Consider the following 19,631-nt stretch of genomic DNA (forward strand, 5'->3'; position numbering starts at 1 on the left):
TGTGGGGATTTAAAAGGGCACATGACACACCATTGCCAGTTTTCATCAGTTCTTTCCCAGTTCACCCAAGCAAGGGATAGGACTCCCCCCCCCCCCCCCCCCCCCCCCCCCCCGTTTAATAGTCTCCCTTTCCCCTTGTTAGCCCCATCTCTGAAAACCCTGTTGGCTAGCCTAGATTTTTATATTTTATTACCTACATGCCATCCACAGCAGTAATAGTTACGTGGCAGGGTACCCTGGCGCGTGCCTGTGCACATAAGCAATTACGCATACATCTCTTGGTCTTCTCGCCCACACCCCGCCCAGGCCACGCCCACTCCCTGCCCCTTTTTCAAAACTTTTGACTTGTGCGTGTAGCGGGAGGTACGCGCATACATGGACAGCTTATAAAACCCGCTCGGCGCACGCCAGCCCAACTTGTGCGCGTATCTCTCGGTTTTGGCGCTCTCAGGGCTTTTAAAATTTGCCTTTTTGCATGTGTTCTGTGCATATCCGCTACTTTTCAAAGTGTGCATAAATCCACTTTGAAAATTCAGGCTAAAGTCAGTAGGTAAAAAGTATCTGCAGACTTTAGCCCCATGTGAGCCTTTGAAAATTACCCTCCTTATGGTCACCCAAGCCTTTTATCGTACTTTCACAGTCTAACCTTCATCTCTATTAATTTAAAGCCTGTCTACAGCTCAAGATATTAGTTTGATAATTTTATGAGAAAATTACTCTGGGGTATCTCCTTTGACTTGGTCAGTGCCAAGACAAAATCAGGGACACAGTCTGTTTCTGCCATCACGTTTCTCTGTTTCTAAGGAGGACTTGAAACTGGACTGAGAATACTTAACTTATCTCTTACTTAGCCCATCTGGTTCACAATGGCAAGAAACGCTGTTTAGAAAAGAACATCCCTAACTTGTCCTGGGGACGCTCCAGCCAATTGGGTTTTCAGGATAACCACAAGGAAGATGCATGCGATAAATTTGCATTTGCTGGGTCTCCCTGGTTTATTATTTTCCTACTCCGTTGTGGGTGTAAAAGGAAAAATACTGTTCGTGTCACTTCAATATCACATTATTGCTGGTTGTCTTTAATGATGTTTGAAACATTTTATTTTGGAGCGTGCCAAGGATTCAAACATTAGACTACAGTAAAACACACAAAATAAGAGGTTATCTGGAGGTTTTCCTTGGTGCTAGTATACTGTGAGCTAGAAAGAAAAAAAAATATTTAATAGAATTAATTGCGCGTCAATCCTTTTCCTTGGAGAATAAATATTTTTTGACTAGAAAAGGAGATGCTTAACTTCTGAGAAGCTTCAAGACTGATGATTTTGCCTATAAACCATTGACCAGAAAGCTCAAGCGTTAAGATTAATAAATCAGGCAGTTTATATTTAATCATTAAATAACTCCGAGCTGAACAGATGTTCAAAATTAGAAACTGGTCACCCCAGCTAGGATGACATTACAGGCAATCTATAATACATTAGAATAAAATTATAGTGATTTTTAACTGTCTAGAAATTTATTACACTGCATGTTCCAACTCTTAAACCCTTGTTAGCCAGTGTCACTGGTGATTTATGATGCTTAGGTAGTATGGTAAAATTATTGAATATTCAAATTAACGATTATTTCATGATTAGTAAATCTTCAAATTTCAAAGCTATTTTGGAGAGTGAGTTGGGTACATTTTATTGTTTATGGCTTAGCAGCCCAGGTCTACAAGACTGGATAAATCAAATGAGACTCATGCAACTTAATGGATTTGTTGTCTTCTTGACTTCAATTAATGATTTAAGAGATAATCTAGTGGGTTTCCTGTGAACTACTAGACAGTCACAGTATTGTATAGCTGCTTATTTTTTCTGTAATAAAAAAAAAAGGTAGCTGTTCTTGCTGATGACCCTTTTAAAGATATAGTGTGTTTACAATAAATAAAATCAGGTTTCATTAGACCTGGGTGATGGAGGCTCTTCAAAGGCCTCGTATACTAGCAATGCTTTTGTAAGCCTTGCACTCCAATTTTAAAATATAGCTTGTGGCTTGCCACCTCTGGAAAATGAGTGCCATTGCCACTATAGCAGGGCTTCTCAAACTTTTAACCAATATAACCCCGTTTTAGCACTTGAAAATTCACATGCCCCCAGAAGACAATCAAAACAAATTAGCAGGGGTCAGGTCCCCCTCCAACAAGCACTCCTTGTCACCTTCCCCTCACTCCAGAGGGCCTCCTCTCTTAATCTCCTCCCCTCCAGCCTCTTCTCCTAATCTCCTCCCCTCCAGCAGATCACCTCTCTCACCCTCTGTTCCTCTCACCTCCCAGCCTCCTCTCCAGCCCTTCTTTCACATTCTCCCCTGCTGATGCACTTTCACTCCCACCTCTTCTGACGTTCCCTAGTTGATCTTTTGTCATTCCCCCTTCACCTTCCACAGCCAATCCCTACCCACCTTATCCAACCCAACCCTCAAATCTTGCCTACATCTCATCCTTCCTTTCAATTAGACCCTTCTCCAAACATCTCCCTGGCCCAGAGTCAATGGCAATATTTTCCTTTTGGCCTTAGGCCAAATGTGGATGACAGCTGATAGGAAGAGAGGCCAAGCTGCTGACTGGGGCAACATTATTCTATTGGGTAGGTTCAGAGTTGGATGAGGAGAGAGGAGCAGTGGCAATCTCCATTGTCTCATACACACTCGGCCTTCTCCCTCCCTTCATGGCTGGTCCCTAAGTTGACTGAGATCTGTAGGCAGCAGTAACATTACTAATGAAAGACAGCATGGAACCAGTGGATTAGTGCAAGCTCATGGGTCCTGCAGTGGCCTTGATTTGTCCTCGTGCATGGCTTTCTGTTACCATAAAAACTTATGCAAGAGCAGTACCACAGCAGTCCCTGTGAGTGCATGTTAGCTTACAAACCCCACACTGACTTTCATTTCTGTTGCTGCTGGTGACTGAAGAGTGCTACCATTTGAGGCACTTGTGATGGATCTAGGTTTTGGGAAGCCCTGCACTACAGGTTTGTGCAAGCAGAATCTTAGTTTGCCTCATGCTTTAGAGCAGGGGTTCTCAACCTAGTCCTCTGAACACCCCTAGCTATTCAGACAGGGGATCCAAACCAGGATCCCCAGTGCTGCATCACACAGCCTTGGCCATGGAGATGGCCCTCATTTCCTATGAATTTAAACTGCTCTTGCCAGCTCAAGAATCATTTCAAATTCTGCTTGACTAGGTCCCATTTCAGTGCTTCTCTGGTGTTCTGCAAGCTATATCTTGTTACCAGGTCTGTGAAGAGAGACAGCATGTCATGGTAAATAGAATCTACTTTAAAGAGAGAAGAGTGTTAAGTGGAGTGCCACAAGGATTGGTGTTGGGATTGGTTCTGTTCAATATTTATGTGAGTGACACTGTAGAAGGGATAGAAGATAAAGTTTGTCTATTGGCAGATGATACTTAAACCTGCAACAGAGTGGACATGCCAGAAGGAATAGAGAGAATGAAATGTGATTTAAAAAAGCTTGAACAGTGATCAAAGATATCGCAGCTGGGATTCAATGTCAAGAAGTTCAGGGTTATACATCTGGGGTGCGGTAAGCCAAAAGAGCAGTATGTGATGGGGGATGAAAGACTGTTGTGCATGGACCAAGAGTGGGACCTTGGGGTGATAGTGTCTAGCGATCTAAAGACGATAAAGCAATGTTACAAAGCGATAGCTAAAACCAGAAGAATGCTGGGCTGCATAGGTAGAGGAATAACCAGTAAGAAAAAGGTGATAATCCCCTTGCATAGGTCCTTGGTGAGGCCTCATCTGGAGTACTGTGTTCAGTTTTGGAGACTGTATCTCAAAAGGGATAGAGACTAGATGGAGGCAGTCCAGAGATGGGTAGCCAAAATGGTGTGGGGTCTCCATCAAATGACTTATGAGGAGAGGCTGAAGGATCTGAATATGTATACCCTGGAAGAGAGGAGGTACAGGGGAGATATGATACAGACCTTTAGATACCTGAACAGTTTTAATGATGCAGGAACTTCATATCTTTTCCATTGGAAAGGAAACAGTAGTGCTAGGGGTCATGAAATGAAACTTTAGGGGGACGATTTAGAACTAACGTCAGGAAATATTTCTTCACGGAGAGGGTGGTGAATGCCTGGAATGCCCTTCCAGAGGAGTTGGTGAAGACAAAAAACAGTCAAAGAATTCAAAGGGGCATGGGATAAACACTGTGGATCCCTAAGGGTTAGAGGACAGAAATGAGCATGGGCGTAATTCGCTTGGTGCGACAGTTACTACCCTTAGCAGAAGCATGGAGATTACTACCCTCAATGAATAAGCCTTGATTCTTTTGACGCAATTGCAGCATTAATCTCCACTTTGATAGAAGGGGAGAGGGGAAGGGGAATTGAATTCTGATGGCAACCACCTCAGGCCCCAACATTTATGGTCTGAGGGAACTGGTATGCAGACAAAAAAAAAAAGCACGGGATGGCTACGGCCATATCCAAAAGCAAAGCAAGTCAGCATTGCTTGAACTTTTAGGAAGGCTCCTCATCCAGTAAAAATGTTGCTAGCAGTAATTTTTTATGGGTTTGAGAGTTGCTTGGTTTTGATTGTAAATATTACTACCCTTATCATAAGGATTATGGGTAGCTGCATGGACCACCCTTAAGAGAAACCTGGGAGTGACTTACATAGCATATTACCAAAAGAATCTTGCTGGGCAGAATGGATGGACCTTTTGGTCCTTTTCTGCTGTCATGACTATGTTACTATGATCTTTCAGTGGAATTCCATTGAAATCTTACCTGCCAAGGAAACTGCATTCTCAGCATCAGAGGCAAAATAGATGCTGCGCCTGTGGTGATCCCTGCCAGCTAACAAATGGTACCAAAGGTGCACCTCAAAAGAGATACCCTTCCAGCTCTCAAACCAGGGAGAGTTTCCAGAGTTGCTTGGACCATGGAGTAAGAGGAGAGGATGGAGGGATGAGAGTTTAAAAATGGAGGGTGATATCTTGGACTTCGCAAGTTCATTCATAAGAACATAAGCTATGTCATGCTAGGTCAGACCAAAGGTTCATAGAACTCAGCATCCTGTCTTCAACAAGAAATGCCTGTCAGTTCCCAATAAATAGATCCTATTCCTTCTTTGTTACTTATGCCCAGGGATAAGCAGTGGCTTTCCCCAAGTCCTTTTTTCCTGCTGCCACGAGGAAGGAAGAAATGACAGCAGCAGCAACACAGCACAGGTTTAAGAGACCTGCACCGATCGACGAGTCAAGCAGGATAAGAGTCCCTCTCTTACCTCTCTACTGGCCGCACTCTCAGACCCCACCGCTCCGAGGCTGCTTGAAGGCGCGCCCCCGCCATCCCGAAGGCCAATCGGAGGCCTCGCACCTCCCCGGGAATGGCAGCCCTTTAAATTAGGGCCTTCTACTCGGCGCCGCACGCCGGGTGTCGCTTGCCAAAGGGGCCTTCCCCTTTGTGCGCCCCTTAGTGCGTCCCAATACGGTACAGTATTCGAATCAATACTCAGCATTATTTATTGGCCACAATTTCACTCCTTTAACCTCTTAACAGACTAGTCAAAGATAGACAGAGATTAATCCCCTTCCTTACATTCCAGCTCACCTTTAGGACCACTTCTCGGCCACTCCATTCTCAACTACTCTCCAGTAGGGGACTTCTCAAGACTCTTATGACGCAAGGCTACTCAATACCCATCTTGTACCACAACTACAGCAACAGGGCAAATTCACCCTTTCTATACCAAATTTGCCCCAACAGAACTCTCATTCCTATCATGGTCTCCCCTATCAACCAACTCCTTGGACTGGCCCTTTTCACCCTCACTCTAGCCCAATCGATTACCAAGAAAACCCACATCCTCCATGACTATCTACTTGACTCCAAGCCAGACATCTGTGCTATTACAGAAACCTGGCTCAAACCGACGGATGCAGCCTTGATTAATCAGCTACCTACCCACCTATATGACGTCTTCTCACTCCCCAGGCAAAATAAAAGAGGTGGAGGCCTCCTCTTAGCGGCTAAAAAAGATCTTAATCTTACCCTACAACCTACCAAAACGGTATCTAAACTAGAAGTAGGCTTGTTCAGATCCAATTCTCTCCAAATCCTCCTCACATATGCTCCGCCAGGATTTCTAGACTCTGATGCCTCACCGCTGGTAGAAACCATAGCCAAATACTTAAACCTGGACTCCCCAGCCATAATTCTAGGGGATTTCAGTCTGCACATTGACTCAACCCCCCTTTCAACCAACTGCGGAGCATTCTTAACCTCCCTCTCTGCCATGGGCTTCCAGCAACTTGTCAACAAGCCTACGCATAAAGCCGGACATACACTCGACCTCATTTTCATTAACTCCAGCCTCTCACAGCACACACCCCCATCATGCCTCCCAGTTCCGTGGTCTGACCATACCCTCATCACCTCTTCCCTCAAGATGAAAAGCAGACCCTTATCTCACCCCTCCCACACCACATTGCATTACAGGAAATCATGCACTTCCGAAGCCATCAGCAACTCGCTGATCAAAGATCTTCCGAACCTGGACTTATCAAACCGCAACTCAGCCCTACTCTCTTGGCACAACATCACGGAAGCAGTAGCTAACACCTTATGCCCCCCATTGACAAAGAAAATTAAACCTGCTCAAAAAAACAAACAACCATGGTTCTCAAAGGAGCTCCAATTATTAAAACAAGACCTCAGATGGAAAAAAAATAAATGGCGAAAGTCCCCTAACCCTCATATGCTAGCTGCATATAAAGGGGCTCTTCACTACTACAGAAAAGTAACTCTACGAACAAAAAGGGATTTTTATGCCCTTAGAATCCACGACCTGGTATTCGATGCGAAGGCCCTCTTCTCTTACGTTACAGAGCTAACTAAAACCGCCACCCCACCCACTCCGGATGATCAAGCGCAATCAAAAGCCAATGATCTGGTGCTCTTCTTCCAGAACAAAATTTCCAACATTTTAACACGACTGCCATACAGCCCTAACCCGCCACCCAGGCCCTCATCCTCCTTCCTTCCTAACTTGAAAGCTTCATTGGAATCCTTCAAACCCACTTCTGCTATGGAGATTGAATCCATTCTTAAGAAAATGAAACCCTCCTCACACCCACTCGACCAAATTCCAACCAAACTACTTCTTCTAGTTCAGGATGCTAACTCCAAATATCTATCCGATATTACTAACTGTTCACTTTCACGAGGAATCTTCCCAGAAGCTCTCAAACTGGCCACTCTCAAACCCATATTCAAGAAACCGAACCTGGACCCTGGTGACCCCAACAATTTCCGCCCAATTTCCAACCTGCCGTTCGTAACTAAAATCATGGAAAAAGTGGTCAACAACTAACTTTCGGAGTATCTTGAAGAACATAAAATTCTCCACGCTTCACAATACGGTTTCCGTAAATCACATAGCACTGAAACTCTCCATCTCCCTCACAGACCACCTCTGCATGGGCCTAGACAAAGGACAATCCTTCTTGTTAGTGCTCCTAGATATCTCCGCAGCATTCGATACAGTAAATCACTCCATATTACTAAATCGGCTATCTGACATAGGGTTATCAGAGTCAGCACTCAGATGGTTTGACTCATTTCTTAGCGACAGAGGCTATAAAGTCAAAGTCAATAATAAGGAATCTCCACGCATCAACTCCCCTCTTGGAGTTCCCCAGGGCTCCTCCCTATCCCCAACCCTGTTCAATATCTACCTCCTTCCCCTCTGCCAATTACTCACAACTTTAAATCTGAAATTCTATATATACGCGGACGACGTACAAATCCTGATTCCTGTAACCGAATTTCTGGCAAAATCACTCAAGCTATGGGACAACTATCTGCTATCGGTTAACATCCTCCTTACCAGCCTCAACCTGGTGCTCAATGTAGCCAAGACGGAACTCCTTCTGATCACTCCAGAAGATAGTGACCTCCACCAGTAGTCGCACGCTAACACTCAAATCTCACAAGCGAGAGACTTAGGAGTGATAATTGATAGACACCTGAGTTTGAAGAAATGTATAAACTACACCACCAAAGATTGCTTCTTCAAACTACAGGTGTTGAAAAGACTTAAACCTCTTCTACACTTCCACGACTTCAGATCGGTTCTCCAGGCTATTCTGTTTTCTAAGGTAGATTATTGTAATGCTATTCTTCTAGGTCTCCCAGCATCCACCACAAAACCTCTGCAGATGCTCCAAAATGCAGCAGCGAGAATCCTTATGAACACCAATCAGAGAGCTCACATTACTCCTATCCTTAAGGATCTGCATTGGCTCCCAGTAAGCTTTAGAATTCTACACAAATCTCTTACTATTATCCACAAAAGCATCCACCAACAGGTCCCCCTTGATCTGCAATTCCCACTAAAACTCCATACCTCGGCAAGACCCATCAGGGAAGCTTATAAGGGATCTCTTCAACCCCCTGCTAACAAAGTGGTCCACCAATCAACCATCAGAGAACGGGCCTTCTCGACAGCGGGACCTTCCATCTGGAATGCCATACCCCTGGACCTCAGACTTTGTCTTTTGACTTTAAAAAAAAAACTTAAGACATGGTTATTCAGACAAGCCTTCCCTAATCAAGGCTAGCATTGCCATGGCTTTCAGATATAGGCTCCTCTAGTACCCGCTACCTCTTCAGTTTATTTTACAATATTTATCTCATGAAGTTCGTTCCCCCTCTTCTGCTTTTCCTCCTCCGAGTTACTTTCCCTTGTACTGTAACTTTCACTCCTTCTGGTTTATAGTTATCGTTTGTTAATGCCTTTGTTCTATGTAAACCGGTTTGATTTGATCTGTATCATGAAAGTCGGTATATAAAAGCGTTAATAAATAAATAAATAAGTCCACCTGGCTAATAATTGATTATGGACTTTTTCTCCAGGAATTTCTTCAAACCCTTAGGATCCTGTCAGGTACTTGTGATCTGGATTGGCCACTGTTGGAAACAGAATCCCAGGCTTGAGGGACCTCTGGTCTGATCCAGTTTGGCAAGTCTTATCTTCTTATGTTCTAAACCAAACTATGCTAGTCTTTGATCACTTCCTCTGTAACAAATTCCACAGCTTAATTGTGCATTGAGTTCAAAACACTTGCTCCAATTTCGTTTAAATCTGCTCCTTGCTAGTTTCATGGAGTGTGCCCTCGTAAATAACTCTTCCCTGTTTGCCTGTTCTACTCCACTTATGACTTTGTAAACCTCCATCATACCCCTCTTAGTTGTTTTTTCTCCAGACTGAAGAATTCTAACCTGTTTAACCTTTCTTCATAACCGAGCTGTTCCACCCCTTTTATAATTTTTATTATTCTCTGTACCCTTTCTAATTCTTGAGTTGAGGCGACCAGAACTGTGCAAAATACTTAAGGTGTGGTCACAAAAAAATCTATAGAAGGACATTATGATATTTACAGTTTTATTCTCCAATCTTCCAAATTATTTCTTAACATTCTGTTTTCTTATAACCACTGCCACATCCCGAGCTGAGGATTTCAATATATTTTCCACAATGATATCAATGTCTGTTTTCCAAGAAAGGTACTCTTAATATATGTAACCCCAACCTGGGTGATCTTAAGATAGTCACGGGGCCAACTCTCAATACCAGGGTTAAGTCTCTATAATGCACATCTCTTTTAGCCCTGGAGGGAGGATTCTTCTTGCAGGAAAGCATAAACCTCTGAGGCCCTGGCTGTCAATTGTATCCTCTTATCATGAGTGCCAATAATGAAGCTGGGCACTGTTCAAACACCAACAGTAAGACATGTAACGAAATCTTTGGTAAAATCTTCATGACAAATAGTAAATCTGTTACTCTGTAGTTCCATAATCTCTTCCTCAAGGACCCTACTTTATCCTTGGATAGAATATGAAGAATCCCTGGGTAAAATTGTAAGCATGGGGTCTTCCTCTCCCACTGTTGGGTTCCCCTTCAAAATACTAGAATACATTGCTTTTGCTTGATATTGGATTCTCCAGTTTTGTTCTCTCCATCTCCCCTGTACCCTGAAGGCTCCTCTTTAACAGTTTGCTGTTTATGAGAATCCAGAATGATAGCTTAGATTCCTGTTGGTGATTATACCAGCTGGGTAGCCACTCCTTCTCAAATTGCTGGATTGGCAAGGGAATCCCTTTGGCTAAGGGGCACCAAGATGACCAGGAAATCTTACTCTTACTCTTCTCTCTGGGAAGAAAGAGTGGGGGAAAGACATCCTCCTAAACAGAAATCACAAAGATGCATTACCAGCCATTGGGTGTGAGTTGTAAATTACATTCTTTACTTTATAAGACTTCTCATTCAAGGCTTTGGGTCTTTACAAACTCAAAGAATTAAAAAGAAACATTCTTCCTCTCTCTAAATCCAAACTAAAAATTCCACATAGACATTAGGGGTCACCTGCTTTTATGCAAGCAAGAATAAACCACTACATTAGCCTCTAGTGGGGGTGCTGTGACAAAGGTAGTACATTGCCCTGACCTAACAAATAGGCCATACTCCTTTGTGGAGATCCCAGTGGGGCCTTACATACGGAACACTGTATTTTCCTAAAATATAGTGCTGGATTTGTGACTAGAGTGGAGAGTCTTTAGGATAAATCAACAAATCAGAACAATTTGTGGTAAAATAACCATTGTAAGAGACTTATAATATTTAGAAATCTAGTTTCTGAGGTGTACATTGGCTTACTTGTTAAAAGTGTCTGTCAATGAACCGTGATCCACGGTTGTTTTGTTGCTCCAAGACATTTAAACAAAATAATATTTGAAGTGTATATTTCAGAGATTAAAAAGCACATGTAATCTTACTATAATGGTTTTCTTTTATATATCTCTTTCGATAGATATTTTACAAGTTGTCTGTTCAGCATTACTGGTTTAGACTAAAGATGCCACTCTAGTCACAAATCTAGCACAATATTTTAGTCAAGGTAACATATTAATATATTTCACTGCATCATTGTTTTTTATCCATGCCAATTTAATGCTGTTCATTTTGAGGTCTTGGCTGATATAAAGCATTATCCTGCTATGATTGTCTTGTGATACCCACATCTGATGCTTTTATGAACTTCTGTTGTCTCTTTAAGTAAAGCACCAGTCATTTATATAAGCATGATCTTTTGTCTTTTAGTCTGAAAAAATACGTTGGAGTGAATCCATTAAGTATTTTGAAGTACAAGAAAAAATGTTATGTGGAGATGTCCTCTTGACCGCTGCTTTCGTGTCTTATGTTGGATCTTTTTCAAAACCATACCGCCAGGAACTGGTAGAATGCATGTGGATTCCTTTCTTAAAATCCCAAAAGGTAAAACTTCTATTATCCATAATAAGGAATAATACAGAAATGGAGCTCATATATCTGTTTGTATCAGCATGGACCAAAGAAAGAATAACAATCCTTACTCTAATTGATCATGAATGATGGATGCGATGGAAGTTTGACTATTACTAATGTGTAGCAAAGCCAAAAGTTACTTATAAAGCTTGTTTCACAAATAAGCAATGAAAATACACCCTGCATTTATAGTATACACAATCATCATGTCTTCATTTCTGCAAAATTCCTGAAGACAATTGAGTTGTAGCATATTTGGTTATGCTGGAAAAATATCTGAACCAACTTGAAGGATTTGTGACTCTATCTTGCAGAGATCCCTGCTTTGCACGCCCTAGAATTTCATTGAAGAGTCCTATGCATTTTGCTTCCCTGATAGATAAATGGTATTGTGTTTTAAAGAGTGTTGTCTGAGTCTTCTAACTTACTTTGGTTGGGCAGTGATTGGCATAGTACTTTTAAGATATCACCAACCAATGTCAGAATTGCTCTTGTGAGACCCTTTTTTTTTTTTTCTGTGGCATAATTATATCCACTGGAGATTTTCTGCCAGATCACCAACCTTGAACCTTTATGAACTTGCTTCCTTTTCCCTATTGGAAAAAAGTAGAAGGTAGAGGCTGTGGATGGAACCCAACCTGGTACCTTTTTTTTTTTTGAGGGGGGGGGGGGAAATGTCATATCATTACCAAGATTGACCAGTGCTTTTGTGATGATTGTTTCTCACAAGTATCTCCTTCTTCAACTTTCTTCTTCCCCCATCTCCTCTTCCAGGTTCCTCACATTCTTCCTTATCAGGTTTCTTGCCACCTTTAATTCTCACCCTGTCTTTCTGAAATGCTTAGGTCCTTCTCACCACCATCAAAGTTGGAGTAGCAGCAGCATATAGTCTGGCAAAACTAAGCAAATACCTCCAGTCTGTGAATATTCACCTCCCCCCACCATTATTTATGAAAAAGACTAATGGTGGAAGGGGAAGAGCTACCTGCAGGAGCTGAGAATGCATGCTTACTATATTCCTACATTGTTGACCTATATGCTGTTGCTGCTGCTATCAGACTTCCATGGTGACCTTTAGGAGGGAGGAGAGATGGAAGAATGGATTTTGTTCCAGTTTAGACCACAATTAGCCCTTCTTTTCTCCACTGACAAGGTGAGCCAGCTAGAAGTACTGGTGGTTAAGTTTATTTGGAACTCCAAATGCATTCTGTGAATACATAAAGCTGCATAACCTGGAGATTTATAGGAAAGTGCATTCGTTGCTCCATTTGTTTCAGCGGTACACACGTATCTCACGAATGGATAGTAGGAGCGCAAAACAGATGTATGTGGATAGCATACCATCAGCTTTGCGTGCCTACTATCCATTTGTGAGATATTTATGTATCGCCAAAACGAATGAAGCAACAAATGCACATCCCTAGTATTTTAAGCTTGAATCCCATCTCCACCGTTCTGACCCCCAAGCATGCTCTTACCTTAACTTGTACCTTATGTACCTTATTTGTTTACATTATTTCTCTAAGCAACTCAACAAATTGCTTTCTTGTACTACCACAGCTTAAAATTATTTGTAATGGGAAAGATCAGAAATATATTCAAAAAAGCTACAGGGAACTTTGGCACAGTTTAGATTGTTGACTATGTAGAGAAATAGTTTCCACGCTTCTTAGCAAAATGAAAGACCGTAGTTTGTTGCTGCTACAATTCTGCCAATGATCATCGCTGATCATTTCTGCACTCTTCTCTCTCCTTTCCTTCTTCTGAGCACCAGGAAGCTTTCCATACGAAAATGGATTTCTGCCCATTAAACTACATAAAGTTCTGTTGGATTCTGCATATATGGTTTCAGCATTCTTTGTGTGTTTCAATCAGTTATCTTGCTTTATGTTTGCTGTTTTGTGAGTGACCTGTGCTATGTACTCATAAGAAATGAAACAACTGCACACAGTATTCCCCTTCCTGTCGCAGCAGTATGCGGGTGTTATTCCATGGTAGTGAAGATAAGGCATGTTGCTCACCACTTTATGAGAATCTGTTTTACCACTGTTTTGAATGGCCATAATAGATTTGTGTGCAGGACAGTACTATACTACAGTATAGTAATAACCTTTATGTTAAAACATGTTTAAACATACATTTTTGTGTAGTGCATATACTATATATTCTGCAGATATAATAGATATTTATCATGCATGCATACTTTAATAAAGCATGGTATTGATGTGTGACGTAAAATCCATGCAATGTTTAATTTTTAAAAGTAATATATCAATTTGAATTACCGTTTTGTAGAAACACTCTCAAAGTAAGTACCAATAAAAAATATATATAAAATCAAGAAACAATGAAAGAGATTATTACCACCACCAGGACTGAGGTAGCCTAGAAGGATTACTTTCAAGCAATTGCTTTTTTGGGTCCTGTTGCATTGATGGTTTACCAGGTCAGAGAAAACATGTACCAGTTTCTGTTACCTTGTACATCATGCTGAGTTGTGACCTGCTCCTTTCTAAGCTTGCTAGGTTATTATATTCCTCCCTGACTCACAGGTTCCCATTCCAATCAGCGAGGACCTGGACTTGATTGCTATGTTGACTGATGACGCTACGGTGGCAGCCTGGAATAACGAAGGACTGCCCAGTGATAGAATGTCAACAGAAAATGCCACTATTCTCACAACCTGTGAGCGCTGGCCGCTGATGATAGATCCGCAGCAGCAGGGCATTAAATGGATAAAGAATAAATATGGAGCTGATCTTAAAGTCATACATCTAGGACAGAAGGGGTATGTGCACTGAAAGATCATTCTTTGCATTTCCTGCTTTAAAAGTTGTCCTAGTTTTGCTGAAATCTGTGTGATATGTACACTGGGAGGACTGAAATATTTCCAGTACTGTTAGCTGTTTGTCATTTTATATCATTTTGCGGCAAGGTGGCAGGAGCTGAGGTAATGCTGTTTTGCTGTGTTGACTGTACTGAGATGCCACTTTTTTCAGAGTGTAATAGAATGACTTTGGATGGCTTTAGGTCACTGTTTGTGGGAACAAAGCAATTTTCCAGTCACTTGAGTGCTGTGTAATACTGTTATGCACTGTGCTCCATGCTTTGTGACCAATCCCAGGACATTTTTCACATCTGTGCATCTTCCTTTAAATAGACATGGACTCCTTGAGCATTTTGGGCCCCATAATCACAGTGTACAGTGTTCATCATACGGTTGCATCCAGTAGCAAATCTCTTTTCTAGAAGATGTTTAAATAGTAAGGACTGAATTTGAATTATATCCTAAAAATGAGACTGTCCTGATCGCCTGACCTCTACACAAGCATAACATGCTATCTTACAGCTCTGCCTATATTAGAGAATTGGTTGAAAGACATAGGTTAAGTTTAAATTAATTATTGCTTGTTTCCAGCATAGGTAAAATAAATCTTTGGAAAGACAGGAATTATAGATCTTTTTAGTATTATTTGGTAACCTTGATTTTATAGATTTTTTTTTAATTAAAGAGGGGTAAAATAACATAAATAAATTACCTGCAATGGTATTAAAATAACATATCTTAATATAAGCAAGTAAGTATAGAATAATATATAAGACAGCATTCAAAGGAATTTAAGGCTTCTTGTATCATCATCTGGCTCATTCTGATGTTAAAAGAAGTGTGAAATGATTTTAAAAGCCCCTATTTAATCTGTTACTGTGCACAGATATTTAATTAATATTTCTAATTTAGAGCTTTTTCTCCTTTACACCGTTAATCTGCTTTTTGCCTTCTCTCCTTCTTCCTTCTTTTTCCATCCCACAGTTCTTCTCTCCTATTTGACAGAAGTCCTAACTTTGGGCTAGAGCGGCTCCCATCTCTGGGAAGCAATGGGAAGAGCTCCGTCAGCCCCCTTCTCTGGCCATCTGCCTTCTCTCGGTAGCGAGTAGATTCGTTTCTGCCACTGCTGCTCCTCTCCCTCTGTCTCTTTATCAGCAGTGAGCAGCATGGGTATCGCCATTCCTCTTGCTTTCTTTCAGGACTATGCAGCAGGATGGGGCTGTACTGGCTGTTGTTCTAGCAGCAGGTTCTCCTCCAGCTCTAGAGATCTGGTGAAACTGGACTGAATTCATTGGAATGACCAAATCAACAGATTATCAGAGCTGTAATTGGGCTGCAATTTTTCTCCATTGTAGATACCAATGGTCTGTAGATCTTGTCTTTGTATATACGAAATAAATAACTGTACATTTAGTATTCTCAAATTGAAAAAGTTAAAATATTTGTATATTTTGTAAATGAGAATTTAGACTACTCTTGTCATGTTCCAGTTCGTTTTAAGCATTTCTGTGGTTACTTGAGAACAGACAAAACACAATTTAAATGTTACCTTGAGTTAACAAAATAAAAGATAATATTGATAGCATTTTTAGTTTGCTGTAAGCTGACATTCATACGGTTTGTGAAATACGTATTATGTTCACAGGATGTTGTAGACTTTCTGTTTTCTTCCTTTATGAAGGTTTTTAAGAATTATTGAAAGTGCTTTGGCATGTGGAGATACTGTTCTAATTGAAAACTTGGGTGAAATGGTAGACCCGGTCCTTGAGCCCCTGCTTGGAAGAAATACAGTTAAAAGAGGAAAGTAAGTATCCTTGCAGACGTTGTGTGTTCTTGCTAAAGTGACCCATTGTGAAGCATTGTGTGAATATGAGGCTGTCTGGTTACCTAGATTTGGCTTGTGACCAACTTCCAGGTCATTCCTAGTTTATAGCTCAAATCTATATTTTATATATAGGGAGGTCCATACCCGGCTATATTTAGCCCATATCCAGCTGGATAAGAAGGGGGTGTCCCATGAATGGGCAAGAGGCATTCCGAAGAGGAGTAGAGTTAACTGCATATCCAGCTAACTAGCAGGTTATATTCAGTGGTGTAGTCGCACTGCTGGAATATACCTGGCTATTTTACAATTATCAGGTTATGTTTAACCAGCTAACTTTAGGGCAGCCCTACGGCCCGACCAGAGTTAGCTGCGTAAGTTAAGCTTGTTACCCGGCTAGAATTTAGCTGGGTAAGCCATTTAGATGGATAAATATTACGTTATCCGTCTAAATGGCTTTTGAATATTAACTTGGGATTCTATTTGCCCAATGATATCAGCTAATTGGCGACAGCTATTCCAAAATACATGTCTCAAGTTTTATATTCCATTTCCTTTTTGCAATAACCGAACGTGCGATAAAAGATTTAAACTCTAAACTGAGCAGATAGCCATATTTGTAGTTGTCTGGTCCAGACATTCAAGGTCTACCCTACTAATTCACATTAACAATTTCAAGAAGCTTTCATTTATTTAATTCTGTTAACCCACTTTTCTGCTACTGAAGTGGAGCACTGAGGAATGTTTATTTTAATTAAAGGTGTCGAATGGTAACCGCATTCTAACTATGGATATTTACTTCTGTAATCCCTGTTTGGGGAAAGCCCATATCACAGAGGCTCATAGGATTCTTAACAGTCACAGTAAAGCAGATGGTGAGGTAATCTGCTGGGAGGGCTGACCAAACTCCTCTGTGGATAGGGAACACTTCTCTGATGATTTTAGGCAGTACAGCTTTAGGATACTTCTTTATTACTTCATGAGAGAGCTGAGCCTGAGGCAGTGTACACCAGCGATGGTGGTTCTAACATGTTAATAATTGTAACATGCATGTTTGACCCTCGGTTTATGCTTGGAAACAGACATTGTATAAAGTTGACTGATGTGTGCATGTATCTCGCTTATGAAAACACTTATGCACATACTTCCAATCATTAGTTTGTGGAGACATACACCAGTTGACACAGATTTCCACCAGTTCACAAATTACTCCAGACCCCCCCCCCTATCCAAACACTGGAGACAAAAGGAAAGTCAGATTTAATTTCTGCAACTTGATTTGCAGATGTAAAAGCATGCAAGCATGTTTGATATATACGCATATTCCATACGTGTACTTCTGAACCCCACTGCAGTATCTGTGTCAGATCTGCCAACTGCATTATTTCCTTGATAAACACAATTTTGCTACTCTAATCACCTGCCAAATTGATTCCTGTAATTCCCTATAAAACAGCATCTCACAATACCGTTTGAAGCTCCTCCAGCTCCTATAGAGTACTGCTGTGAGAATTTTGGTAGGTGCAAAAGCAACTGATCATATCAAGCTTATTCTACATCAGCTTCATTGGTTCCCAGTAGAAAGCAGAATAAAATTTAGAACTCTCTGCTTTGTCTTCAAATGATTCGATTAACAGGCCCCCTGAATACCTCTCTCAACTTCCTCCTTTTACAAGCCCTCAAGGAAACTCTTGTCTGCCAAAATGGCTCTTTCCTCTCCATTGCTGACCTCTGCCAGATTCTCTTATGAGATTACGCACTTTCAGCTGTTTCACATCAAACATTTGGAAAAAAGTATGACTAGCCCTGCGCCTAGAGCCAAGCTACCTTAAGTTCGGGGGAAAAAAACCTAAGGGATGGCTTTCCAGCCAGGCCTTCCCATTAGACCCACATCTTTGGCCCAACTTCATGAACTCCCGACAAGGGACTGTGCTACTCACAAGCGGAACACAAGTGGGTCTTGAAATTATTCACTAATGGATTTTCCTGTGCTGGATCCCAATGCTGCATTAATTGCAAATTCTGAGGCAGTTGCAAGTTGTTCTCATGCCTGTTCTTTTAAATATATTGTAAGCCACCTTGAGACCAACTGTGGGAAAAGGCAGAATATCAAACATTCATAAATAATCAATAAATAAATATGAATCTGTGTTCAAGAGTTTGGCAGGAGGAGATACAGATTAATACAGAGTTTGCTTTTAGGTATATTTTGAGATTACTACAGTTTTCTTTGGTGACAGTCCACCAGATAACCACTCCCCACAGATGAACTACTTGCCCACTCTTGGCACTATGGAGAAGAAGTGCCCCGGATTTGTTCACCAGAAATCTGATTGCCTTGCCATAACCCCACCATATCTGTAAATGCAAAGACACTCAAAAGTTATCAGGGAAAAAAAAAAAAGTCCATGAAGGGCTCCATTAGAATCCACAAGGGTTGAGGATGGGGGTGCAGCACAGGGCAGCAAAACAGGCAGCACCGGTCCTGTCAACAGTCTGCATGCCAACATACAACAAACTCCACATCTTCCACATACAAATGAGGTGCCTTCTAAATATGCAAATGTTGAGAGATGTGCTGCACGCTACAATATTCAGTAAGAGTCTGCGAAAAGCTCAATTCTAATCAAGCTCTTACATAATAGAATACATTCAGATCAGTTCAGAGCCTTATCCATTCTTGGTTTCATCTTGGCGCATGCATGGAACTATAGTTCTCCTTTCCCTAAGAAGGAAAGACTAAAAATCCATGCCTGAGTGGGGTAAAACCAGCACTGGCTCAGCTGCTGTGGGTTGACCTGCTATAGGTGGAAAAACCTTAAGGGTGAATTTTAAAAGCTCGGCGTGCGCCAAAAATGTGCCGGCATGTACCAAGTGGATTTTAAAAAGCCACCCAAGTACGCACGTATCTCCCAGCATGTGCAGAAATAAAAGTTGCAAAAAAGGGGTGGAGCATGGGCAGGACATAGGCATTCTGGGACTTTAACATGAAATGTGCACAGAAATATTTATAAGAGTGGCGGCCGGGTCCCCAGCCACGTAACTTTACTACTGCTATCGATGGCGTGTAAGTAATTTAAAAAAAAAAAAAATCTAAGCCAGTCAGCGGGGTTTTAAGGGTTGGTGCTAACAGGGTAAAAGGGAGGCCATTTAAATAGGGGGGATTAGGAAGTCCTATCCCTTACCTGGGCAAACTGGGAAAGAACTGAGGAAACTGGTAATTGCATTGGCGTGCATTTCTACTAAAATCCCCCCACTTACATGGTGCCATGCGCGAATATATAGGTGTATATTATAAAATGGTTGCATCCTTTGGCGCGAGCTGGCATACGTGCATACATGTGCGCCTGGGCGCCGGTGTCAGAGTTTCCATCTTGGAGAAGAATGATTGAAGGGAAACTGATAAAGCAGCATTTTTTTTCCTAAGAGTCCCTCTTGGTGCCCAGACTGATTCATCTTTGAGGCAAAGAACACTAATCAGATGATAGTGTGTTGGGCTAAAATGAAAGAAATAAAGGTTAAATGAAGATGTAGGGGGGGGAGGCTGTTGAAAATTAGAAATGAATCAACAGAAAGGGAAGTGGTTAGCTGTGTATTTAGTCACTACC

At 41.5% G+C, this 19,631-nt stretch overlaps 1 protein-coding gene across 1 annotated transcript in view; it reads left to right on the forward strand.

Annotated features, from left to right (window-relative positions):
- Window positions 1-19,631, forward strand: part of DNAH11 (dynein axonemal heavy chain 11) — a 725,796-nt gene that overhangs the window by 558,935 nt on the left and 147,230 nt on the right. Inside the window, exons 63-65 of the mRNA XM_029589065.1 lie at window positions 11,171-11,344; window positions 13,927-14,162; window positions 15,883-16,005. Coding sequence (XP_029444925.1) covers window positions 11,171-11,344; window positions 13,927-14,162; window positions 15,883-16,005 — 533 coding nt within the window. The remainder of the gene's footprint in view (window positions 1-11,170; window positions 11,345-13,926; window positions 14,163-15,882; window positions 16,006-19,631) is intronic.

The sequence above is a fragment of the Rhinatrema bivittatum genome, chromosome 2, assembly GCF_901001135.1.
Source record: "Rhinatrema bivittatum chromosome 2, aRhiBiv1.1, whole genome shotgun sequence".
Lineage (NCBI taxonomy): Eukaryota > Metazoa > Chordata > Amphibia > Gymnophiona > Rhinatrematidae > Rhinatrema > Rhinatrema bivittatum.